Genomic DNA, 27,286 nt, shown 5'->3' on the forward strand with positions numbered 1-27,286 from the left:
GCACTGAGTTGTGATTTGTTTACTATTTTACTAACAAGTATATCATTGCATTCTTCTGTTAAATAGCAAAATATTGATGCAAACGATGAAACTGAAGCACTTACATTATTTACATTCCACAACTTCACCTGCAGCAGACTCCAGGCTGTTTTTCACATTAACACAACTACATACAGTACAGACAGGGAGGACATACTTCGATTTATACCTTGTGATTTACAGTGAATGTTGGCAGGTGGTCCTCGGGCACAGTCCTGCACCCATCCTTCTTTATTTTCACCGTACTCAATTTATTTCATAGTAAGACTTAAACCCCTCAACAAAAGCCTCCTTCCAGAGGTTTACAAATGAAGTCTCTATGAGGAATTTATGAAGAATGCAGCTGGTGCTTGCTGATGGTATGCATGTGAATCACCTCGTACACATAATCTAACACATCAATTATCTGACACTTTCATCCCTGGGGTTTCACATACGCAAATGGCAATCACAGAAGCAGCATCCCATTCACAGTGAGGATAAAAAAGGTCAATTGTAATGGAGATCAAGTCACGTGAAGCAAGCAGCTTCTCCCACTTGGAATTTGCAACAGAAACTTAACAGCAAATTGTTAAAAGAAAACGAAAGATATCATCTTCATTCATTCAGCTGTGTTCTGAGCTTCCTTCTCAGGAAGTCCCTCACTGGATGGAGTTCACACTTCCATGTGATTTTCTTGGCTTTAATAACATGATTGTGGATTTGCACTTCAAGAAACATTTAACATGTGGCCGAGAAGCACAATGTTTAGTCATTTTAAAATAAAAATGTCTAACAATATGAAATAAATTCACTCCCCATGTCATCAATGTCCTTTGAATAGAAGAAAGAATTGGTGATAATGGTTCACCGAGCCTCTTTAGGAACGAATATGTCATCTTTAGCCTATCCATCCAACTTCTGAAAGCTCTTCAAACCTTGCCTTCGTGTAACTGATAGGATTCTTGCAGGTTATGACGATCTTCCTTCACACCAGGAATGGAACACGAAGTACGCACTTAAGAATTCAGCACAAAGAGCAAATCACGGATTTGCCAATGGTGTTCAACATCTTTGTTTTCCTTTCATTAACTGCACTGAGTGCTGAATCTACTGAGTGCATTTAAATTAATGATTTTTCATCTATCTTTCAAATGAAGTTCTCAAAATCCCAGCTTGATGAACTGAAGAAGACATCATAGCATATATCACATGCATACTCTGTCCATTGCATGTGTGGAGTGCATTCATACAAATTCAGTCCGGTTATGGTTTAGAGCCCCAGCTGCTCTTTCCCTTCTTTTGGCCTTTTAATTTCTCTCCACCTTCATCATAATACGAAGTCAGATCTAAAGATATAAAAGGTATTTAGTGTTTTGGAACAACCCCATTGGAGGCAATATTTTAAAGGTGGCTAAACAGAAACCATTAAGCACACCACCATTTATAACACATACAGAAGCAAACAGAGTTCATTGTTTGCACTTTAACTCTTTAAGAGGATTCTTTTCTTATGTTCCACCCAATACGCCACCTTAAAAACTACTGCCTCTTGCACTATTTTGATGATCATGCAACTTTGGTTGTTCACTAGTCGGAAGCAACCCACTACTTGAAAGGTATATATGGATGAGATGAATTGTCAGTCCTGGTCAGTCTACAAAACAACAGCTTAGATATCTCACATATAACCAAACTGAGAAATAGCACTGTGGTATATTCTGCAGGTAGTCTGCAAAGCTAACCTACAAGTTGCAACTAACTGTAGATCCATTTCTTCCTTTGAACTTCTTCCTTCTATTCTAAGAAGCAAAATATTGTAAACTCAGCAATTAGCAAGATGACAGATCACATCTGCAGTGTATTCTTAGATTTATTAGCCTACAAATCTGTTGGGCTATGCCTATTTCTGATGGGCAGTGTATGTTGGGTACCATGGGGTACATTTTGCTATGTTGCTGCTCCATAGGCTTCCAAGGCATGTGCCAGAACGATGTTGAACAATGATTAAAATATTTAAACAAGGGCCCTATGCTCGTGTAGGTTCCTTTTGTGATATTGATCTGCCTCAGTGCCTCATTCGGCACGTAATAAACTCACTCAGCAACTCATGATGTTAACAGGCAGGAAGGACCCTTCAGAGGCACTATTTAAATAGCTTATCACTACATGGAGGTTAGTTACTGGCTTATCCTTTTAGGCTGCTTGTTAACTTCTGATGTTATTTGGCTTATATTCTGGCTTATAAAATTGAATTCTGACTTCTGAGAAAAGTTTTTGCTGGACTGCTTTTGTCTGCCTTCGGAACAATTTGACTGCAGTCATGGGTGCCTTTGGGGCTAGAGGACTAGGAGGAGCAACAAGGAAGAAAGGGGAGAGCAGGAGCAGCTGGGGGACGAGGCAGGAGGTGACACCCACAGCAAGTCTCCAGGGAGCACTTCCTACATGAGCATCGCGGAGGAGCACTGTCTCAAATACCTTCACTTCACAAAGGAGACCATCGCTGAGCTATGTCAGCTGCTGCAGCCACAACTTGAGCCTCAAACCAGGGCATGGACAGCACTGCTTACGGCTGTCAAGGTCACTGTGGGCCCTTAATCTTATGCAACAGGCTCCCTCCAGGCTGCAGCAGGTGAGATCAGTGACATCTCGCAGTTTGCAGTCCACCGCTGTTTCAGGGAGGTCACCGAGGCTCTCTATGCCAGGAGGAACCCCTACATCACATTCCCCATGGAAAGAGTGGCGAATCAGGATGAGAGAGCACTAGCCTTTGCACGCATTGCAGGCTTCTCCAGGGTGCAAGGTTCCGTAGACTGCACCCACATTGCCTTGCGTGCTGCCCACCTCCAGCCTGGCACCTTCCTCAATCGAAGGGATTCTACTCCCTCAACATCCAGCCTCAGAAATGTTTAACAGAACGCAATTGTTTTTAAATGTTTGAAATATGTCAGGAACTCTTAGCTAAGTTATTTTAAAGTAAATCTGCTGAGTTTTACCTTCACACTCTGGACAACACTTATGCTGTCGCTTCACAATATTCTCACAGGTTAGTACTGGACACTTCTCTCGTTGACACTTTGTGGATCCTTCCTGAAATTTCAAATCAAAACACAATTATAGAAGTTGGCTACAGCATTCTTGCCCTGTTTGGTAAGTCACTGTTACATTATTCTTAGTTCCAATTCTAGCTAAATTGGTGTCAGCCTTGGCTCAGCAGTAGCACTCTTGCCTCTGAGTCAGAAAGTTGTGGGTTTAAGTCCCACTCCAGAGACTTGAGCACATAATCTAGGCTGACAGTTCAGTGCAGTACTCAGGGAGTGCTGAACTGTCGGAGGTGCCGTCTTTCAGATAAGATGTTAATCTGAGGCCACGTCTGCCCTCTCAAGTGGACATAAAAGATCCCATGGCACTATTCAAAGAAGAGTAACGGAGTTCTGCCCTGGTATCTTGGCCAATATTTATCACTCAACCAACATCAGTAAATCAGATTAACTGGTCATTATCTCATTGTTGTTTGAGGGACCTTGCTGTGCGCAAATTGGCTGCCGTGTTTCCCTATATTACAACAGTGACTACACTTCAAAAGTACTTCATTGGCTGTGAAGTGCTTTGGGTGTCCAGAGGTCCTGAAAGGCACTATATATATGCAAGTTCTTTCTTTATTTTCTTTCTAAATAAGTCTCAAATATGATGTATAATGTATTACATTTTGACTATTTCATAAACAGTCATACTTTTAGAGGGTAATTACCCTCTGGTTTTCTTCCCCCTGATCTCCCGAAGATATACACCAGCTAAAACCAAGAGGACAGGGGACCATAGTTCTCCAAGGCTTCCACCAACACTGCTCTGAATCAGCTAGAAGGAGGTACAGGAGCTGCTGTCTCTGATTGCCCCTCCCTCTCAGTGAAGAGGCTTTGCCATCTGTTAATGCCTCCTGACATCAGTGTGGCTAAGCTCTGAAACTCAATAAAGTGGGGACTGAAACAATGTCCCATCAATCCAGTCCGACTGTGCACTGGTGCTCTAATGTGCCATTCCATATGGTGATACTTTCTTAAGTGAACTAACAAAAAAATACATTCATTGCTTATTGTATGGAGCTGTCAATATAATTATTCATAAATCTCACAGAAAACCTTAGAACTGGGTTTAACGTTCTTAATTTGCAAACCAGTTGAACAAATTATGCCTTTGATGGCAGCAACTTGGTCACTCTTTAAATAATAACATTTCAAGCAATATCAGCACTTTTGATGTGGTCTGAGGTATATGATTCTTAATGTTAAATAGAATACCTACATCACACCAGCAAGTAATGCATTTCATTTCCCCAAACGGAGGGACTTCAGGATGCCATTTATTATTGTTCATGTATATATGACGCCCAAATTTGCAGGGCCTGGGCCCATCAGCCTGCATCATGTCTGTATGGTCAAAAGGGGTAATCTCTGTAACTGTGGTAAAAAAGCAAATTTCAGAAGCAAGTTCAGGGTATCTATCCACAACTATGTACAGTCTATTTCTGATGGGCAATGTACGTTGGGTACTCTGGGGTACATTTTGATATGTTGCTGATGTTGCCTGACATTAATAGTTGAGCAAATGCCCCTTCAGTATTTGCTAAACAATTCCAACTAATTAATTTGGACCTCAGTAGATAGATCCTTTAAAGATCTCCTACATTACAACAGTGACTACACTTCAAAAGTACCTCATTGGCTGTAGAGCGCTTTGGGACGTACTGAGGTCATGAAAGACGCTATATAAATGCAAGTCTTTCTTTCTCTTACATACAAGATAGTAGAAAATTAAAACAGTACAAATTACTAACCTGGGCACTCCTTGCAGCAGTTTGATGCATTTCTTCTAACAGGTTGGCTACAAGGCAGAAGAGGGCATTGAACCTTCTCACAGTGAACCTCCCCAGTTGCCCCCTATGAGTGAAATATAAGAAATGCCTTGATATTAAATTATACATAACCTAGATCATTGTAAACTATGACTACATATCGTATTGGAAATATTTATGCAATTGATAATTTTGCTGCTTTTCAGTAAAATTATTGCATTCTCTATCTAGATACATGATAATTTCATCCTTAATTAAAGACTCCAAGATTTTCCCTACCCCAGATGTTAAGTTAACTGGCCTGTAATTACCTGTAGTCACCCTTTTTAAAAATCGATACTGTATTAGCCACTTTCCAGTCCTCCAACACACATCGCACATAATCAAGCCCCGAGACATAATTTCTCGGGCCTCTGCAATTCCTTCAACTCCTTCAGGGTCCCAGGGTGTATCCTGTCGGGTCCTGGCGCTTTGTCTTCCCTTAGCTTAACTAACTTAACTAAAATGTTCCTTTTATCCATCACAATATCGCTCAATATCGCTCAACCTCTTCAGGATTCACTCATCGCCGATATCCTTCACTTTCAGAAGAAGGCCGAGCCCAATTTACACGTGTAAACGGAGTTCCCGCTGCACTTCCAGAAAAGTTACGGCAGTGGAGCGGGAGCAGCTCCAAGGAACTTGCCGGCCATTGTGTTCAGTAATTGGGTGTTGCTGAAGTGAAAATAATTGTTCATTTTATTCACTTCCTCCTTCAAACTAACAGTAGAAATCACATTTTTCAAGAAAATGTTTATCAGATTCGAAAAGTTTAAAAGAGTCTGAAGGGGGTTCCTACCTTACAAGTGCACACTGCACATTTCACATAACCAAAGGGTGGTACAAATGGATGCCAGGTTGTCCCAGCAGGATGCCATTTCCTGTCCCCATCAAAATAGCAGCCTGAAATATAATGAGATGGATAGTTCATTAGAATAATTGTGGCTTCATTTGCTCTCCCCATGATCACTGCAAAACTGTATCCAATAATAATAGTTACTAATACCTTACTATCCCAATTGTAGAATTTAAAAAAAAATCCTCCTAGAAATGGTTGCTGAAATTTTCTATAATTTAATTGAGATTCCTCTCCCATTTTTGTAAATGTATTTAACTTTCCCCTTTCTTGTACAGCATTCCCAGGGCCACGTGTCATTGCTTGGATGTAATGCCAGGCCTGTTCCCAGCCCTCTGTCAGTGATTGAGCCACTGGGAGAATGCTAGAGAGCATCCCAGGGTAATTTGCCCTTGGAGTCTTGCTCCTCATCGCTCAGAGAAGGGGAAAAGAGTGGGCTGCACCTCCCTGTTGGCAAAGCTAAGGGACTCCCCATCTAAGAAACTGCAGCCTAAAGCCCCCAATCTACTAATCCATGGCACTGCACTTTGGGATATGTTGCACCTTTCTGCCACTTATTAATCTAAGATTCGTTTTTCTTTTCTCTTTGATTGCTCATAGGTAAAATGTTTTATTTTGAGTAATCATCAGAATTTTCTTTTTTTTTAAATCAACAATGAAACCATCTCACTACAGAAGAAAATTGTGATGTTAGGAATTAGGAAGCTGAAATAATGAAAAAATAAGATCATACTGCAATTAATCATTGTTTTTGACCTAACTCATGACATATGGCAAAATAATGCTTGTTTCCAAATTTGTGCTGCACACCGAGTCTCCCTCGGTCAGTGTAGAGGAGAGTGCTGCCTGCGAGTGGCAGATGCCTACACAAAGAAGCCATCTGCATGCACTGTCCTAATGTTATGAACCACAACGTGGATCAATAAGAATTGAGTCAAATTACTTGATCGGATACAATCAACAAATTAAAACAGCACATCAGAAAAAATATTCACTTAAACAAAACAAAAGAGTAAGGGAGAAGACTTCGGTTTGGCATTGAAAGTAAAATCAGAAACAAATGTCAAAGAGCCATAGGAGTTTACAGAAGAGAAAGGGGCTATCATACCTGTGCCAGCATTTTCGATAGAACAATTCAAAAACTAATCCCACTGACCCACCCTCCCCATAGCCCTGTATCTTTCTCTGCTTCAAAAATGTATCCTCATATTTATGATTTTGTTATAAATAATAAACAGCTGAACTCTTCCCTCTAATTTGCCTATCACAGTTTTGAGCATTGCCTCGATAAATATTAAATATTTACTTAACAACAGCTCACCCCTGATTGGGCTATTAACAGCATTATTTTCTAATGAAATTATATTATATAAGCTTACCTTCAACCTGGTCTACTTCTGTTTTCTTTTCATCTTTTGCTTCTATTTTATCTGTTAAAATTATATTCAAAATATCAAAAGCAAATAAAAATCAAAGTTAACAGTGCAGTAGTAAATACCTAAAAAAAAAATCTTTTCAGTGGCGATGAAATGAATTAGATGTTTTTTCTGATTGTCATCATTCTGTACTCATGTAGGTTCCATATTTAGACCATATGTGAGTTGACTGGGACAAATGATGTGGCATCACATACAGCAGCTGAACGTTTGAAAACCGAAACGCAATAGTGTGCAATATATAAACCATATAACAAACTTGTAATCTGGGGCTTTGCAGAGATAGGAAATGAATACTTGATTTAGAACCTAAGTAACCCACCAAATGGTCCATTCGTTTGATAAACCGGTCTTTCACTGACTTTCTGCTTGTTCTCCTGAGTGCATGACGATTGCTTCAGTACAAGCATGCAGCCTCTCAATTTCTCACAAAATATGTTATGACGCTTTATTTAAAATTATACAGCCTAACTAACTCAGTTTGGCAAATACAGTTCAGATTTGTTTTCTAAAATAATTTCACTCTCACTTAATATGTAATTTAAGCAAAGCACTAAATAAACCATTGCATTAAAAGGTTCTTGGAGTAACTAATGAAAAATCTCCATCAATTTGACTAATGGCTGTAGCAATCGATCAATATTTAAATAAATGTGTAGATTACAAGAGTCCATCTGCTTCATTTTCTCTACTGAGATCAGCAGTGATGGGTTTTGACAGTTACTGTTATTTGCATTGCCCATCGCTTCCCACGGATTAAAAACATACCTTTGCAAACAGGGCAGCACTTATCTTCAACATGAACAATTTCTGAACAGTTCAGAGGGAGACATATGATAGGGTCACATATTACGGTCCTTTTCTGAAACAGAAAGAAAATGTGCGGAATTTGAGTAAATCGGGTCATGCTAAAAAGAATTAGTAAAATAAATCCAACTAACACGTCTCATCGCTCAGGCTGGCTTTCATTATGTCACCTGGCAACTACAGATGGAGCATTTCCGGTCATAGTCTGGTGCCCATCGAGACCCGTGGGCTCTCTGTTGCCCTTCAAAGAAACAAGAATTTGGATCTTTCTTCAACTCCTCTGGATCAGGTTTAATTTCCTGTAAGAGACCATCTTCATACTCGGGTTCTTTAGGTATAACAAATCCTTTCGACTCGCACTGGTTTTGAATCAGCACCTGAAGAGGATGACAGTTTTAATAAGACCAACAGTGATTTTGAATTCGGGGCCCTGTTAATAATGGATACTGTACAAAATCATAGCCTGCAAGGAACGTTTCAGCTACTTGGATTGATTACCTGGGCTTTATCCAGCTGAATACTTCATTTAAGTGCAGGTTTCCATGGTGAGATATTTCAATGACTATGTTATGAAACAGAGTGTTTGTAAAACATTTCTGTAGTGCCTTATTACCCATCATTCACAAACCAGTGGCTCTTTACAAATCCTATTAACCAAGATTCAAGTGAATTAGCTCCAAACAAAACTACCGTTTAATACAGGAAAATGCTGGAGTTGAAGGAGTGTTCAGCAGTTTATTAAACATAGTGGCTATTTCTTTAACTGATCTTTCTCAATGCCCTTATTTACACTGTTCTACAAGAGAGCTTTCATTAATAAAGACACTTATACATACCGGCCCTCGTATCTCTCCTTTGGGATTAAGTTTTGTGCTAACTTGAATAAATGCAGTTCCTCTGTTAAGATGCCTCAGAAGTTCTGTGCTGATATCCTTTAATATTCCTTGAGCCTAAAAGACCATTACAAAGTAAGTTCATTAGGTCTAATGTGAAAATCAAAGTATCAGTGTATCATAAAAGGACTAATGATTTGCTGAGATATTATTGGAATTTTTAAAAAATCACTAATTAACTTTACAAACCATAAGATTCCTGGAAGTATTATTTTGCAGAAAGCCAATGCAACTAATAACATTAGCTTGTTTAGTAATTGTTTAGTAGCCGAATGGCCTGCTCCTGCTCCTATTTCTTATGTTCTTAATCATTCATATCTCAGTCGAACACAATCACAGGGAGCCAGAAGTTTTGATCATTAAAATGGGGTGTGAAATGGAGTGAACATCCTGTTTGCATAGGGTAAAATACTATATGGAAATGGCCAGGTCCAAAGGCTTTATCATTTTAGAGTCCCGAAAAAGTTAGCACCCCACCTCATAAATTCAGTAGTAATGCCCCAAGAAGGAGGTGGCGCGCTACTGGAAGCACACCACCTCCTACGTGGGGCGCTGCTACTCAATGTCGCAGTGCTATGTGCAGCAACACCACGTGCGTCGGCACGTCACGCCGCGTCATTACAGGCCTCCTCCCCTGATTAAAGGGGAGGGGCCTAGCACTACGCACACCGGGGCCCTGCTAGACCACCGGGGAGCGGGGTGCCATGGAAACAGCCCGGCACGCAAGAGGAGTGCCGGGTTGAACGATCGCGGCTGGCATCCCGCATACAAATGTAAAAGGGGGCAGGTGCTGGCCGTCGGCCAAAATAAAAATGGCCACCCAACACCTACCCTTTAAATTGTGCTGCCGCCCATTACCGCCGCTGCAAAACCGCTCCCTGATCCTGTCGCACATATCGCCCGGTGTTAGGTCAGGGAGCGTAAGGCAAGTTTGTGGCTGGGGTGCAAACGGGGCGCTGCACATGGTGATGACGTCATCATTGCCAGCGCAGCAGAGCGGGGTGCTACCGGCTACCGCTGCCGCTAACCTCCCACTGAATTTCGTGGGAGGTGTTAGCGGCGCCATGCCCGGGTGCTAGGGCATTTGCGCCCCATTAGCGCCCCCCGGGGGTGCTAATGAGAGGCACAAAGCAACCCAATTTCTAGCCCTTAGTGTTATAATGAGAATGGGGTATGCAGACATTTGTTTTTGAAGCAGAACAGTTTATGTTTTTTTATTCACATTTTCTCCCATCTTGCTGGGGTTCAATTCCTCAAGCACCTGTAGACCTTCAGATCCTCAATCTAGTGGTGATTCCTCATGTGAGAGCCTACATAGAGAGTGTTGGCAGGCTGTTTTAGCATGGAGTGCATCGCAGTCCAATCTGTTCTCACCCGCCATCTACACATGAGCACTTTGCAGCCACTGGATCCAGTGTTGGAACCCCAGCTGATTTCCCTCTTCTCTAGTCCATCGATGCTCAGTCAATATTAACATTCCGACTGCTGCCCAAGATCAGCAAGCTCAGAACAAATCAGGAATCGAAGGAATAGATTAGCTTCTCAGTTATGCAACAACATGTCAGTTGTCGATAAATAACTTTCTGAAGGTGACCTCCTGAAAATGCTGCCTCTAGTCGAATTCCCCCCCCCCCCCCCACCCATATGGTTGCAATGATTTTGCTTTCAAAATTGAAGTGCTATTTAAACAGCATCGTACCTCTGATCCATAAAAGCCTTTAAGGAGGCGCTTGTGTTCCCCACTGTTATCATCCATTTCCCCAATCTCAGCAAATCCGTGGAGATGTGCATTAATGGTAATATCTTCAGCTTTGCTAAGCCCAGCCACAGCTATCTCATAATGCAGGTGGCAATGCTCATCCAAGGACACCCACGCATGCCCTGCTGAACCAGTCTTTATAGGGGGCACCACAAACTGTCCGGCTAGAGGGATTGGCAGCTCTGTGGAGGAGAAATTTCTTGTGTTAGTATTTCATGTTGAGCTTAATCCCAAACAGGTTGAATTTTGCAGTTGTAATATAGAGACCAGGGCCTGTCACAAGAGTTGACAACAGAGGACGCAATCAGTAAGCACAACTACATAAAAGAGACAAAATGAAAACAAGAAAATGCTGGAAATACACCATAGGTTAGTCAGCATCTGAAAGAAAAACACAGCTAATGTTTTTGGCTGTGACCTCAATCAGAACTGATATGGTCAAGAGAACCCCTTTATAAGTCCAATAAAGGGGCTCACATGACTGTCCTCTTTTAGGAGCTGACTGAACCACTGTGCAACACAGTGATATTTTGAGCAGGAAAAGACGATATACTCAATGAGCCGCCATATCTTCTTATCTGGTTCCTTACTGTGAACTAATAGTCCTGAAAACTATTTACTAACAAGAATTCATCCAGTCCTTTTTTTAATCTATCATGTTGTTTTGTTGCACCACTGGTAATCTATTCCACATTTCTATCAGCTTCCAAATGAAAAATATTTTGCCTAAATTCCTTGTTTTCTTTTGAGATCCTTAACTTTGAACTGTGCCCCAAAGTGTTCTGCCCAACAGGAGAACTTTTCTGAATTTAGTTTCTCCTTACCACTGAAAATTTTAAAGACCTCAAAAGACCCCCTTGCTCTCCACTTCTCAAAAGAGTAAAGTCTCAGGGCAGCCAATCATTTCTCATAACTTAGCCCTCTAAATTCAGGAATCAGTATTGTAGCCCTTCCCTGGATTACCTTTATTAACTTTATATTTGTTCTGTAATACAGAGACCAAAACTGAACACATTTTTCCATCTCACCAAGGACAGATATAACTTCAAAATCATCTCCTTTGATTTATAAGACCCCAGCTATAGAGCCCAACAGTTTCTTTGCTTTTTCCTGGAAAACTGAGCTGATAGTCAAGTGCCTTAAGTTGGGACATTTTTCTACATTAAAAGTGCTAGATAAATACAAGTTATTCTTTTTGTTGTTGTTTTAATGACCCAATCACCAAAGCCCCAAGTTCCCTTTCCTGTTCTGTTATTTGAAGCATGTTACCATTTAATGTACAGTCCACATTCTCATTTCTTTTACTCAATCTCAGAATTTTACACTTATTTGTCTTGAACTCTTTCTGCCACCTCTCTGCCCATTTACCTAGCCTGCCCCGATCCCTTTGGATTATTGCTCATTGGTTAGTGTTACTGGCCACAGCACCGGATATCATGACATCCGTAAACTTGGACAATACTCCATCCTCCAATTTATTTATAAAAGTTATAAACAACAAATACAGCAACACGGACCTATGGGACTCCTGTGGCAACTGGTTACCACTCTGATACCTCCCCATGTACCATCACCCTTTTGCTGTCTACCTTCCAGCCATTGCCATTCCAGCATAATACTTTGCCATGTACCCCGTGGGCACATAACATGAATTAGTATGTTATGTGGGATAGTGTAGAATGCATTTATGAAATCCAAATTGGTGGAAATAACAACCAGTACCTCGTATTCAGCAGATTTGCAACCTCCTCATAAGAAATCCAGTAAATTGGTCAAAGGCAATCTGCCCCTTCTGAACCCATGCTAACCAGCCCCTGTCCTTTCATGTGATCCCTCATCAAAGTTTTTCCCATAATCGAAGGAAGACTCACAGCTCTCCAATTTGAGGGCACACTTCTTGCTACTTTTTTTTAAAAGATAGGAGTCACATTCAGAAGGTACCTGATTGCAGCATTTTTTGTTTTGATTACATAAAATAAAATTGAACAAATGAAATCACAGAATTACTGTATTAAATATAATTTTGTATAAAATTTCTAACAATACATTTATCGTTGTGAATTAATGGCAGCCATTAAATGGGCATCGAGCTTCCCACTCTCAGCTGAACAGTTGTCGACTTATTATAAGATATGACTCCATTTTCCTTACCATAGTATCTTGCTTGAAGACCACTATAGAGTAAAGAACTGATTTGTCCTCTTAACTCTCCCTCTTCATACTCCTTTGTTGCAATATTGATAAAAAGCTCATTCTGCAGCAGCATATGAATGTCTCTGGCATTTAGCCTATCGCTAACTCCAATTGCCTACAATTACAAAAGAGAAAGTTAGAATTTAAAACACAAATAGTTGTTTATCAATGGCTGTGCACTTTCTTTTCAGAAGAGATGCTCGTACTTACAAAATTATTCCTGTAGTCAGAAGTTATGTTGTGCAAAATATTCCGTCTGTTCCTGCGCCGAGGTTTAGTTTCAATTGTGAGTCCTATGACTTCACTGGCTGTGCCAGCTACTTGTACCTGTAGCAAAATAGCCATTTGCCATGATTATTTCCCAGTAATGTTTGCAATTGGCTATAATCAAATATTTAGAATCCTCTGCAATTACATTTCAAAGTATAAAATAAATGAATACAAACTCTGAAACATAGAGTTAGACAGACAATGTAGAAAATATCTATCTATCTATATATATATAAAGCGGTTGGTTTGTCTGTCTGTTTGTCTGTCTGTTTGTCTGTCTGCTATACACTCAAAAGTTATAGAGCGTACCTACACGCATGTTATATCAAAAGAAAGCTTATCATTAGGGGAGTCTAATAGGCATATTTACTTTTCGGTCAGACAAAAATTGTTCGGACACTATACAAAAAACTTTCAAAAATCCTCAAAAATCCGCTCATTACCGGTTGACCAATCCTACCACTCATTAGCGTTGAGTGACGTGATGGTTGACCAATCCTACAGTTCAGTGACCTGATGGTTGACCAATCCGCCGTCTGTGGGCGGGCCTAATCCTGCAGCCTCCCGAAACTTCCCCGCCATTTTTTTCATCCCCACAGCGACAGCACCAGCCAAACAAACCCCCACATTGCGGCTCCGGGAGCGGGAGGTGAGTTGGAGTCACTCGGGCCGGGCCTCACAACCGCTCGGCCCGAGACACAGAGCGGGCGGGGGAGCATCAGCGGCCGGCCGTAAACCGCGCCACCCGCGGCGCGGCGGCCGCACGCACCGGGAGCTCAGCTGGGGTCCGCCTCAGCCCGAGAGCCCGGCCGGGCCTTCAGCGCTAGGCCCCGCACGGCCACCGCGGCCGGCCTCAATTTTCAAAGCCCTTCCCCGGGTGCTAAAAGACGGGGAGGGAGGGAGAGGAGAGGGGGAGAGGGAGAGAGAGAGAGAGGGGACAGACAGGGGCAGGGAGAGAGAGGGGGGGAGAGAGAGAGGGGGCAGGGAGAGAGAGGGGGCAGGGAGAGAGAGGGGCAGGGAGAGAGAGGGGCACGGACAGAGAAAGGGTCAGGGAGGGAAAGAGTGACACAGAGCGCAGGAGTGGCAGCGCCCAGCCGTAAACCGCACGGCCCAAAAAAGCCTTGGCAACGCCGGGCACCCCCAGCTAGTATTGTATATTAAAGGAAGAATCCATGTTATTAGATAAACAGTTTTTTAATGGTTCCTTGTGCAGTTTCTTACACAATAAACTGGTACAAAATGTAAAAGTTTTACCTGGAATTCTAGGGTGCCATTATCATGCAAAATAAATTTTGCTGAGCCAACAGCGCCAGTTTTGGTTGGTGTAAGAGCGTTTCCACCTGATAGCACACTTTGAATAGCTAATGGATAGAAGGAAAATGAGCTTTGTAAATCAGATTTAATATATTCAACAAAGTTGGATTATATACAACAGTATTGCAATAGAGGATTGGTTAAAAAAAACAGTGGGATAGTCTGAGTCATGGAAGAATATTAACATTAATGCCACTCGAGTATTAACCAATAATTGACGCACTTCTGTGAGGCAGGACTGGTTTTTCCAATTTTTGCTCTTCTGCCAACCCTCACCACATTCCTAAAGTGTTCAGTTCTGATAGAGTGATCCATCCAGCAATTTGGCCAAAAACTCAGCAAACTTTCCCAGAGGAAAGGAGTAAGATTTTGAATGACAATCAAAGCTAGGATTCAAGCTCAATAGCCACTTTTGCACTAATTGCCAGTTTATTTGCCTGCAAAACAACAGTGACTACATTTAAAAAGTAATTCATTAGCTATGAAGCGCATTAGGATGTGAAAGGCACTATATAAATGTAAGTTTCTTCTTAGTGGTGGGCACACTACTTGACTTATTTTCTTTAAGGGTGCATTTACATTGAAGCATTGGTGCATTTTTTTCTTTTTATCGGGTCATCTGGTGGGCAAATCCAGCAGGTATGCTCTGAAGTTAATGCCAGCTTGTGAAACAGATGCATCAGGAACTGCTGACCCGAGTATCTCACTAAGTGCAATATTAAAGCAACTATTGTTGTAGTGCCAATCCAGAGGCAGGGCCTGACCTAGTTCCGGTGAGAAGTCGTGCAAGACTCCCTTCATTGAAGAATCCTCACATACGAAAGTCAAACTCTGGAGAGTAAACAGAGGAGGATGACAAGAATGATATGAAATCTTACTGCTCTTCATTATAAGGACAGGCTCTGAGAGTTAGGGTTATTTACTCTAGAAAGGTTCAGACAGCGGGTTTTTTGATTGAGGTTTATTAATGGGATTGGTTCAGTCCAGTAGGTACACTATTTGAAATGGATAGGGATGGTAAGATGAGAGGTCATGCCTATGAAGTCCATAGGCAAAGAGTTATGTTAGGTGCCAGGAATGATTTCTTTTTCCAGCCCTCTGGAACAAACTTCTGCAGAATATGGTGAGTATGCAATTGCTATAGTTCTTTGAAAGGGAACTTGAGAAGTTCCTGAAAGAAGAGGACATTGCAGTTTATAGGATGTAAGTGATTAGTTTACATTGTGATGTGTCATGGGCAATCAATGTCTCCTGGAGTGTACTTGATTGCCTTAGAAAGTTGGAGCAGAATTTCTGAGAGTTTTCTCAAATTAGCCATAGGTTTTTGTCTCACTCCCAGGAGACAGCATTGCTCGGTGGGTGGTGGCTGGTGCATGAGGTTACACTAACTACCGGATTGAATAAGCGTGATAGGCCTGATGGTCTTTTCTCACCCTTCCTTTCAAGTGTTTGTGTCAGCTCTGACTCCAAATTTATATTACAACATTTGCCATTAGTGCAAAGTGAAATTGCTTCAAACCCCTTTTACACTTGTAGTTTAAATAGTAATCTAAGACTAAGGGGATTCTTTTGCTCGGCTGCTGTAACTTCAACTGAAGAGCCTCAGAAACTCTGGGAAAATAGGGTAAATTGCATTTGCACCATTTTACCGGTGTTTTCATGGCTCGTCCGCCTAAGTTACAGTGGACTAGCGGGACAATCCCTGCAGAAATTCACCCCAAACTCTCATGTATTAAAGTAGTTTCCAGTTAACTAGATTTTCCACTTACTATCACATGTTTTCTTGCCTGTGATGATTCCTGAAATACGATCTGGATTTCTGCCCTCAGTCTCGAGGGCAATTTCTAACTGGCCACGTGAAAGCAAGAACATCTCCTTGTTATTGAGATCAGTCAGCACTTCAGCAAAATCAGAGTCCTGGGCAAAAGGTAAAAGGTATTTTTTCCAACTTCATATAAACTAATAACATCATTGTGTGTTAGGTCTTTGCTATTAAAAGGGATTAAGTTTCTAAGTATCAGTAAAGTAGCAAAAGTTTTAAATATCTTGTCAGATAACAGTTCATACTAAAAATTACCTCATATTTGTTATCAAAGTTAGGATTCTGCCTGTGCAGTGCAGTACTAGAACCAGGTTCAACCTCAAGGTAAATTTTAGGGTTACAGAGTTAGGATTATGATTACAACAGTGAGAACAGTCATTAAAATCGAATTGGTGATGTGTCCAAAACCTCCAATGGGACTGCAAGTACAGTGAAAAGCTTCTCAAGTGTATTAGGGCTCAGGCAAGGCATTTATAATTTGTGGGTTAACCCACCCTTGAGCCCAAGCCTTGCGTGTTTAGTTCTAACTGTACAACCTGCCGCACTGTAAAGTTTGGGAAAACAAAGTCTTACATGGGTGGTTATGTTGGCTCTGACTTCTCTCAGCAGTCGGTTCCTGTACAGTAACTGCACTCGCACTGGGACCAGGCTGCGATCTGCAAGGGAACAACAGAACTGTCAGCAGGCAATGCACCACAAGGTTATGTGGAGATAAAGGGGTTGCTTGCACTGTGCTTTATCTATTGGCCAAAGCCACAACATGGAAAACTAGTAAATAAAATATATCTATCAAAACCTAAATAGAGTTCTGAAAATCTTAACATGTAGAGCATTACTGTCTTCAAAAACTGCAATAGTGTTGCCAGATATCACTTGTACATTCTACCATGTTAGGATGCTATGATGTTGGATTATATTATGATGGAGGTTTATAAAGCCCCCTGTTAGTCTTTTTGAGCTAGTATTTGAATTCAATAAATAACCCAACAGTTTGGTAAATGGTTTTACCTTTTTCACTCTTCTTCAGCAACCCCTCAAACATAATGATGAAGTGCAAGTTATTCTCAACATCGCTGAGCGTCAGCATGGCAATACCACCCAGTCCTGAGCGATCAAGGTCAGGCGAGGTCAGAACAGAACTGAATGTTTCTGGGGAAATAGAAATAGTTCAGCACACCATGTCCCTCAGACTTACCCATAGTTTGATTAAGTGCATGAAAGAGGTTTGTTTTGAGTGTTATAAACTTACCAGCGAAGAGTGCCCTGTGTTTGACGATCTTGCCTTGGATGCCAGCATCTGGCCGGGGCTGTGTCATCAGAGCAACGTGGAGCTGATCAGACTTGAGGAGTTTGATGTAAGGTTTATGCACATTCCTCCACATGCCACAGATCTACAAATGAAGCCAGATGCACAAGTTAGAGAGTGAACATCAGAACATATAGTATCAATTTGGTAATGGGTGAAAGATGACATGTGGCTTACCAGGTTGTTTTGAGGTGAAGATGTCTTGTGGACTGGATGTTCAAATAAAACAGTACCATCACGGTCCCGAAAGCTTACCCTGATAGGACGGCTGAGTCTACAGGACAGAGAACAAAAGATAATTTTCAGATTAATGGGGAGGATTTCCCCAACAACCAATTTTCTATCCATTAGTTAACAACAACATCATATTGACCTGGTTCCCCTAATCTCTACTGTTTTGCTTTTAGTCTGAGATACTGAGCCAAACCTTTAGAAATTAATGAAATACAAATTTGTATCCATCTCTGGAACATCAAACATAACTTTTTTTGGAAATGTTTATCCTTTTTAAACATGGATATGTATCAGGGGGTGTTACTGAACTCCTGACATTGTTTGAGGGGTCCAATACACGAGATTACACTTTTTAAAATGACCAGATACTCAATGGTGGAATGTCTGCAAGACAGGCATGTGCTGAAGCACTTACTGAGAAATCAATTTTATTAAATTGAAAGCAAATGTAAAACATACACATTACTGCAAACAAACTCAAAGACCCTCAATACCCCGTTTGTGTAGTATCCGGTTTATGTTCTACCCATTTCACCCAGTTTACACTGTAGGGCAAAACTGTAACAAATGCAAAATCTGTGCATGCAGAGCTGCTACAAATTCACATTTCCCACTTCACCATTTTCTGTGTGGACTTTTCCCCAGTGTGGATCATCACATCATGGGCCTGTATAGACAGGATAAGAGCTCTGGCTGGCAGCAGCCAGAATAAAATGCAAGCAAACAGCCTTTGCAACTGGAAGCACTTTATCTCCAGAGGCAGCGAATGAAGGATATTGATAGAACAAATAGAGAAAGACTGCTTTCCTCTGATTGGGTAATGAAAAGTCATCAATTAAAAGCTAATTAAGAGAGTGAGGAGAGAGATTAGGAGATATTTCTTTACACCGAGGCTTGATGGAGCATGGAATGTTTTGACACAGGGAATAGCATCTTTTAAGGGAAAATTGGATAAATATTTGAAGCAGCGTTAAGATGCAGGGCTATGGGGAGGGAGCAGAGCAGTGGGATTAGTTTTGGATCGCTCACCAAAGAACCAGCACAGACATGATGGGCTGAATGGCCTCCTGTGTGTAAACTTCTATGGTTCTGGGATTGGGGCAGGGACATATAGCTGGAGCGGATAACTCAAATAGTGGGGAGTAAGGCTGTGGAGCGAATTGAAAATGAGAACAAAGATATCAAAGTCAATTTGATGGAGTGCAGGGAGTCAATGGAGCTTGGCAAGAACAGGGATGATAGATGTGGGGGATTTGGTGCAAAGCGAGCAGGAATTGTGGAGGTCTGGATCTCCTGAAGCCCTTGTGAAAAGTGGAGTTGAGGAGGTCAGTGAAGAGAGCTCCTGACAAAAAAATCCTGAAGGTGAAGAAGGTATAGATTAGGGTTTTGGCAGCAGAGGAGAGTAGAAGGCATATAAGCAAACAGTGTGCTGGAGATGAATGAATGCTTAGTGATGGACTGGAAGCGGGGTGAAAAGCTAAGTTATGGTCATTTGACTCACCCAGGAATGGATGTCAGGCAGGCAATTAAAAATGATAGTGATAGCCTTAGAGTCAATGGCACAAGGAGTGGGGTGGAGTTGAGTATCATCAGCATACATGTGAAACTGAGCTTGTGCTTGTGGGTGGTGTCACTGTGGATAAATGATACTGAACAGGACCAAGGATGGGTCCCTGGAGCATACAAAAGGTGGCTGTATGGGCACAGAAAGAGAAACAATTTGAGTGAGATGTAGTGACTATATCGGGACAGATAGGAGTGAAATCATAAAAGAACAATGGTACAAACTATTATTTTAATCCCGCTCTTATGAGATTGCCAATTTTTTGCTAAATTCTGGTCAGTTTTGTTCCATAGGGAATTGGTTTAAAGCTGCTGAAACTCATTTCACATCGAACCCTTACAGCCAGCATAGAAAGGAGACTTTAGCTAATCTGTCTCAAACTGGGTTACAACAACTTGTATTTATATAGCAGCTTTAACATAGAACATTTCCAACAGTGCTTTACATGAGGGGAAAGAAAAAGTAGAACAAATGAGTATAGGAGCAGACTCTGATCCATCTGATTCGTGGTATTGAGTAGAGAGGTGACCAAAAGCTTTGTTCAAAAAATGGGTTTTGAGAAGTTATTTGAAGGCAGAGAGAGTAGTAGAAGGGTGAAGGGGTTTACGGAGGAAATTCCAGAGAAAGGAGACAAGGCAGCTGAAGGCTGTGTTCTCAGAATTTAACACTTTATTACAACAGTGTCGACATTTCAAAAAAGTACTTCATTGGCTGTAAAGCGCTTTGGGGTGTCCCGAGGTCATGAAAGGCGCTACATAAATGCAAGTCTTTCTCTTTTTTTCTCTTTTTAAGCCCTGGTATCATTCTGATGAATGTATGCTGTACCCCCTCCAAGACCAGTATAGCTTTCCTGATGTGCAGTGCCCAGAACTGAATGCAGTCCTCCAGATGAGATCTGACCAAAGCGCTGTATAACTGAAGAATCACTTACTCACTTTTGTATTCCAAGCCCCTTGAAATAAAGACTGACATTCCATTAGACTGTTTTGCCATTTTTTGTACACTAGCTTTTAATGATTTGTGTACATGAACATTTAAATCCCCTTGCTCCTGCACATCTTCTAGTTTCTTCCCAATAAGAAAATATTTTGATTTGCCTTTCACAGATTCAAAATGGAAAACCTCACACTTCCCCACATTGAACTCCATCTGTCATAGTTTTGCCCACTCACTTATGTCTGTTTATGTCCCTTTACAACTTCTTCACAACTTACTGTGCCTCCTAAATTAGTAGCATCTGAAAACTTGGGTAAGCAACTCTCTATTCCTTCATCCAAATCATTAATATATATAGTGAAATGCTGAGATCCCAGTACATATCACTGGGGCACACCACTTCACACATCCCACCAATCAAAGAACAAATCCTTTATCCCTACTCTCTGTCTCCTATCTCCCAACTAATTACCAATCATGTCACAAGGTTACCTCCAATACTGTGCACTCTCATTTTTGCTAATAATTGCATGTGCAGAACCTTATCAAATGTCTTCTGGAAGTCCATATAGACAATAACTATCGACACACCCCTATCCACCATGCTCGTGACCTCCTCAAAAAAATCAATTAGATTAGTCAGACATGACCTACCCTTCACAAATCCACGCTGGTTCTCTTTGATCAGCTCATATTTGTCCAAGTGCTCAGTCACTTTGTCTCTGGGAATAGATTCCAGTAACTTCCCCACAACTGATTGTTGCCCATGGTTGCTTAACTGTACAAGTGAAGTTTTTGCCTTTTAAGGGTATGTCATGGTTTTGTATCGTACCAAGTATTTCTTTGAATACTTCCCATTGCGTGTCTGTAGATTTACCCATTAACAGTTCAGCATAGTTTACTGTGGTCAATTCATTTCTCATCCCTTTGAAGTTTGCAATTCAAATATATTATGGTCACTATTTGCAAATTCAAACATATTATGGTGGCCATTATGGTCAGATTGATAACTAATTTGCTTTGTTCTACTCATCACTAAATCTAGTAGTTCTCTTGTCAGTTTTAAAACAGATTGATCTAGAAAACTGTCCTGAATACATTCTAGAAATCCGTTGCCTATACTACTTGAGTTACTCTGCCTTTCCCAGTCTATGTGTAAATTAAAATTACCCTTACAGAAGCCCTTTCTTTCCACTGCTGTAATTGTGTCTTATATCAGTATTGCTTCGCCCCCTCCTTTTCCGATTTCCCTGTCCTTTTTAAAGATCATATAACCTGAAATATTTAGCTTCTAATTATGCCCCACTTATAGCCAGATTTCTGTAATGGCTACTACACCAGACCCTTTAAGTTTAATTTAAAGGGTAGTCTTCATCTTTAAGTTTAATTTGTGCATCAAACTCACTTGTTTAATTTCTTACACTATGGGCATTTGTGTACAGAACTCTTATTTGGGTAACTGTCACCACCCTGCCTACATGTGATGCCGGGCTTTTCCTCAAACTTTTTGACATGATGAAGATTTTCCCCTCTCACTCCCTACTAACTCTGGGGATGAAATTGTTTGGGGCAATAACTTTTAAAAGTCTGGAAAATTAGCGACAGGCGCTATGTTTTTCTAACTTTTAAAAAATTCGGTTTTCTCGCTTCAAGAGGGAGGTGGAGCGCTAAATCAAGCCCTCCACTTCCTTCGTGTCTCTCTGTCCTACTGCCTTATTTGCCCATTCAGTGAGCCACAAAGGCGCCTCTCTCGTTAAGACCAACCCGTCTACACAGCCTTCCCTGGCCCCAGAGGTCCTGAGGTGGAAGTAAGCAGTCTTGGTGATGGACAAGTTGCTGGTTTTCAAGTCAGCTCTGAAATGAACAGAACGGAAAGGTTTTACATGGTCTAGTTGAGTTTGAGCAGTTAGCCAGGGAGGGGTTGGAGTCGGTGGAATGGGAGCAGAATCTATTGGGGGGGGGGGGGCGGCGTTGGAATGATAGCTTCAGTCTTCCCGATGTTCAGTTGGTTATGAGAAGGGAAAGAGCTGCGTGCTGACCCATTGGACTAGACAATTCCCTCGTCTGTTCTTTTAGTGAGACTGATATCTGTATGACGCTATCTGCAGACCACAAACGCAAGTTCACGACCGAATACACGCACACAGCCAGAAGGAGCTCGGCACATGCATGTTTGCACAGGTACCCAGCGCTCAGCTCCCTCGACAGTTCAGTTTTAACGTTATGAGACGGGGAGGGAGGGGGAGCATCCATGTATTCCTAACATTAAGAAGGTACCCTGCTAAGTTTTTTTCAAGTACCTGGATCAGTCCAAGGACAGCCTAGGCACATTTTGCATTAATGTTGGCACCCTGCGGAGTTACACCACATCTGTTGTGTGAGGATGCCTACTGGAGGACAATTGTATCGTATATTTCCTCGTTATTTTCTAGAATATCCCGCTCTCTTCTCCCGCCTCGTCCCCATTTAAAATACCTTTCATAGTGAATGGCGAATATGAGGTTGGATCTGACCAGAGTAAATCGAGCTTTGGCCACTCCTTTGGATGCTGACGATTGTACAGATGTTTTCGTGAGCAAGGCTACAAAATCTACACAGAAAGCACAAAGCCTGGTGAATCCTCCGCCACAAACATCAAGCGATTATTACACACAAGTGCTGTCTTCTGAACATGAATGTTTAATGTGTACCTGTTCTGCTGTCGTCCATTGAAATGTCCTCGGAGCTGATGTAAGAGCGATCGTTGTGACTTTTCTGCAGATCGTCGTCTTTTTCAAGAGGAAAATATTCAAATCCATCGAATATGTGCTCGGGCTTCTTCTCTGAACTGCTGGCGCTCTCTACAAGTTAGAAAAGGACTGTTAGACCTGTCTGGAAACTTAGGGCGTTGTATTAATTTTTTTAAGATTCGGGTAGTTGTAAATTGATCACCATAGCGAATTATTCTCACCTTTCGGGCAGGTTTTGCAGCAGTGTCCGGGCAGTAAGATGGGGGCACGACAGGGGGGCTCGGGACAGTCGTGTTTAATATTTCTGCAGCTTACTTTGCCATTAACTTTACCTCTTCGATTTCGTTGCTGTAAAGGGCGAAGATTTGTTTTTAAATCTTATATTTGAAAGCAGATTAGATATGTACAGAACATAAAGTAGCATCAATAGCCTGAAATAAATCTGTTACAAATACTGAAATACTCGCAATATCTACTGACAGTGCCGTATCGTCTGGTCAGATCCCACTGGACAACTATAGCATTCCCCCTCATTATCAAAAAGAGAAACTAGCCTTCCTTGCTTAACCAATGTTTGTGTTACTATATCTAATAATTATTTTGTTTTCATGTTCCATAATTCAAGATGACAAGATTTACCCAACACATAACTATCAGCCCTGATTAGCAGCAATACAGTAAACGCTCGTTCATCAAATACACACTCATCTTGGGAGAAAAATGCAATCAGACAGCACCTAATTAGCGAGGTGAGTGGAAATTGGAGAGGTGGGCGTCTTCCGAAAAACTGAAATGTGTATTGCTCTCCAAACAGCTCATAATCCCTTGCTAATGGGGAAATAATACATTGTGTAATTGTTTGTGGATAATTTGCAAGACTGGTCTGAAAGGTCGTTGAGTAAGATTGGCTTATGTTAAATGTAGTGGAAAATTAGGGTTTGTTAATTCGTGGCCTCGGCGGGGACATGGGCATGACTGTGGATAGTGGTTTAACCCTCTCACTACTGAACAAACTTCAAAATACCAACGTTTGTGTCGCATATTAACTACAGAAACGATCTACTGTAAAATCCTACAGTTGGACCTGATAAAATAGAATGACGAAGGAACGTTCAGACCCACTATACACTTCCTTCTGTTGATTCACAGAAAACTCAATCCAGGCACTTGACTTTTTTTCCTAAGCGGACCCCATACCACGAATGCTGTGAAGTAAACTCCAGACCGCCCAGAATGAATCCCGTGAAGGGAATCTCTGGATACTGTAATGGAGATCTCATATCATAAACGTGAAAAAAAACCTCATAACATGAACACCGTGAAGGAGATTCCAGAGCAGGAATACCGTAAAATACTTAGGAATACTGTAAAGGAGATCTTGTAGCAATAAAGTAGACCCTATTGGATAAATATGGTAAAGGAGGCCCACAACTTTAATGTGGTTTTTTTTTTAGTCGTATAATAATCCTGTGCCGCTTGGGACGTTTTACTGCGTTAAAGGCGCTATATAAATGCAAGTTGTTGTTGTCGTGACCGCTTCATACAATGAATAGTGCGAAGGAGATATCATGATGGGAATACTCTGATGAAGATCCCAACATATTCTCTGGAGACGGTGCAATACGTGGACTGAATTCCCAGTTGGCGCAACACGCCGTAGAGGATCGCACTGGTTACGTAAACTCAAGGAATGCATTTTTCTTCAAAGAAAATAAAGCCAAAATACAAACAAAATGGCATCAAGTTTTAATATACAGGGGCCACGCTAAACATACCGGTTCGCAGTGGCAAACGACACAATGCATGACTCCGAAGGGCTGTCCCAGGTCTGGGTGCCAGGTATCCTCGAGCGCGTACAGTTTCCCACCGAAAGAGCAGCCTACAAAGAGACACAAAGACAGCATCTGTAATCCCGGCCTTCCGCTAACCTAAATACTTCCCGCAAATCTCCAGAATGACTCCTCTTTCCTTTTAATGTAAATGTAGCAACTATTAGTTCGAATTCAGAGAGATTGGCTAAGAAAAGGTGCAAATGCTTTTTAAAAATAAACTCCAGGGTTACATTTGATGTTCGAATATGGGGGATATTTCCTGGAGAGAGAAAAAAAAACGATCATTCGGAAAACAAAATGTGATTCGTTATTTTCTCTGCCCCCCCCCCCCCCCCACCCCCGAAGTGCCAGGGAAGATGGCCAGGTAAAGAAACGATTTCAGTGAGGGAGAATTACCTGCAGCTCCTTTAGAATGGACGAGGTCATCTTCTGCTTGAATGGGTAAAGAAGGAATCTTCGGTCGGAAACCGGCTGCTTCAGACATCAACTTAAAAATAAAAGCTAGCTGTAACACATAAACTAGATAAACTGTTTTCATTGTGTCTATTGTATCCAACGAAATGACAATTCACTTTCTCACTGGGCAACCGTTCCTTCCAACTAACAACAGCCAGTTGAGAGGCCTTGGGAAGTTCTCCAAAGCCGCGTCAGTCTGTTGTGGCTACAAGAAATCCAACCCTTCCAATACTGCCCTGTGCACGGACTCTCTGTTTTTATATACTCTTAACAAAGCCCCGAACATGCATCAAAGTCAACAAAGCCTTAATCACTGGAATATTCAAATCGACTCATAGAAAGATGATTAGCAGACACAGCGTGAGACTCTCTTCAAACTCACTGGGAAAGTGTTAAAACAATGAAAAACAGACGTGGGTCGACTAGGAGCCGAGAACCAAGTGTGTATTTTAAAACTGAGAACTATCACTGTGAGATTGAATCAGCAGTGAAATACACTTTTACAAAGCCCTAGGCGGTGTTTGCATTTGTCTAAACCGGAGCAAGACTGGGTGAACACTGTAAATTGTCTGTGAAATCAAGTCCAGAAAGTTGCAAAGTACATTTTGTTTGATTGTGTTACTGTACAGGGTGTCTGCTCTTATCCATGTAGCTTTTTCGATGTACCTGATGCTAAACAGGAAGAATTGGTACTCATGGGAAGGTGTAGAGTTTAGTCATTGAAATACGGACAACCACCCTGCTCTGATTACATGTCCCTATACTATTAGATCCGAATTTTAGTCTCCACGTCAGAGGATGGCCCATTGGCTAGATTACTATACCATTTATTCAAAGTGTACGGTGGCAGAAATTTGAGTTCAGGCCTATTTTCGTATTCCTTTTTACTTGACTTAAGCTTAAATTAAGTCGTATTGTGCCGACGCTGTTGGGGGTTTCAGTCCCACAGAACAGATTCTTTCATTTTAAAATCAGTCCCTTCCGTTCTCGGAATATTACCCAATGTTTTTCGCCTGCTCAAATCTGTACGGTAGCGACGTGGGAGATATTTAGATATAAAATATTCTAGATTGGGACAAATATCAACTGCATCGACAAATATTTCCAATTAGAAATCCTATTTCCAATTAGAAATCCTTGTGAACCAGAGCTGAACCCAAGACAATAGCGAGTTGCAGTGGGATCCGATGGGCTGGACTCTGAGGCAATCAGATTGCAGGAGGTTTCTTCCTCAATCCAATGTTCCAAGCAACTTGGGCAAAGTAACATTTCCCCCTTCAGAAATTGTCCGCTCAGAGAGTTACAAATAATCATTCTATACATTTTAACGAATTGTCAGTCAGTAGAAATGTATTACGATATGAAATGCGTTTGGTTGACATCACTAAGAAACCCTAGGAATAATATGGGGTAAATTACCCCACAAAATCAAACAACTAACTGGATATATTACATGTTTAACAGGCCGGCTATAATTCAAGTATCATATAAAAATTTTTTTTTACCCTTTGTCATTTGTCTCAAGGAACCTTTTATATAATCAATGAACTCCAGCGAACCTTAAAAGTTATGTTGATTTCGTTCAATTTAAACACCATTTTTTTCACTCCAAAATACCTGAACAGAATTCCAATCTTTGTCTCATCCCATCTTTGCTCACTGATGCCCAGGACTCCGAAAACGTGGAATTGGAGGGCAACAGATAGTCCTGCCCAGTGTGACAATTATATAATCTCTGAATGTTATAAATAGATGAATCATAAATAATAATCCATCATAAGCACAAGGCTTGACATTTACCCGCAACCCAGCATCTTCTTGGAAACCTGCCTGATCACCTGCCCGTTTTCAATCATAATTTTGATCAGTGTCAGTCATAACTTTATTCAGTCAGTTAATTCTTCAAAGGAAGATTGTGTCTCCCCTCCCCGGATCATTTTCCTCAGCCAATGCCAGAATTGTAAACTGAC

The 27,286-nt window shown here is 41.3% G+C and overlaps 1 protein-coding gene across 1 annotated transcript; it reads right to left on the bottom strand.

Annotated features, from left to right (window-relative positions):
• Positions 1-26,244, bottom strand: chrd (chordin). The gene is made up of 23 exons (XM_085990184.1): positions 25,257-26,244; positions 24,804-24,907; positions 23,250-23,376; positions 22,990-23,139; positions 22,775-22,889; positions 17,743-17,839; positions 17,509-17,650; positions 17,268-17,408; positions 16,833-16,915; positions 16,207-16,354; positions 14,378-14,484; positions 13,064-13,180; positions 12,812-12,968; positions 10,601-10,842; positions 8,845-8,958; positions 8,179-8,385; positions 7,970-8,063; positions 7,145-7,195; positions 5,709-5,812; positions 4,853-4,955; positions 4,321-4,475; positions 3,015-3,108; positions 1-1,367 (listed from the first exon to the last, which is right to left on the bottom strand). The coding sequence occupies exons 1-23, from the start codon at positions 25,396-25,398 to the stop codon at positions 1,285-1,287; spliced, it is 2,877 nt and encodes a 958-aa protein (XP_085846310.1). The 5' UTR covers positions 25,399-26,244; the 3' UTR covers positions 1-1,284.
• Positions 26,245-27,286: the final 1,042 nt, after the last annotated feature.

Source organism: Somniosus microcephalus, chromosome 6 (assembly GCF_052327205.1).
Source record: "Somniosus microcephalus isolate GS21.2 chromosome 6, FLI_Smic_1.0, whole genome shotgun sequence".
NCBI lineage: Eukaryota > Metazoa > Chordata > Chondrichthyes > Squaliformes > Somniosidae > Somniosus > Somniosus microcephalus.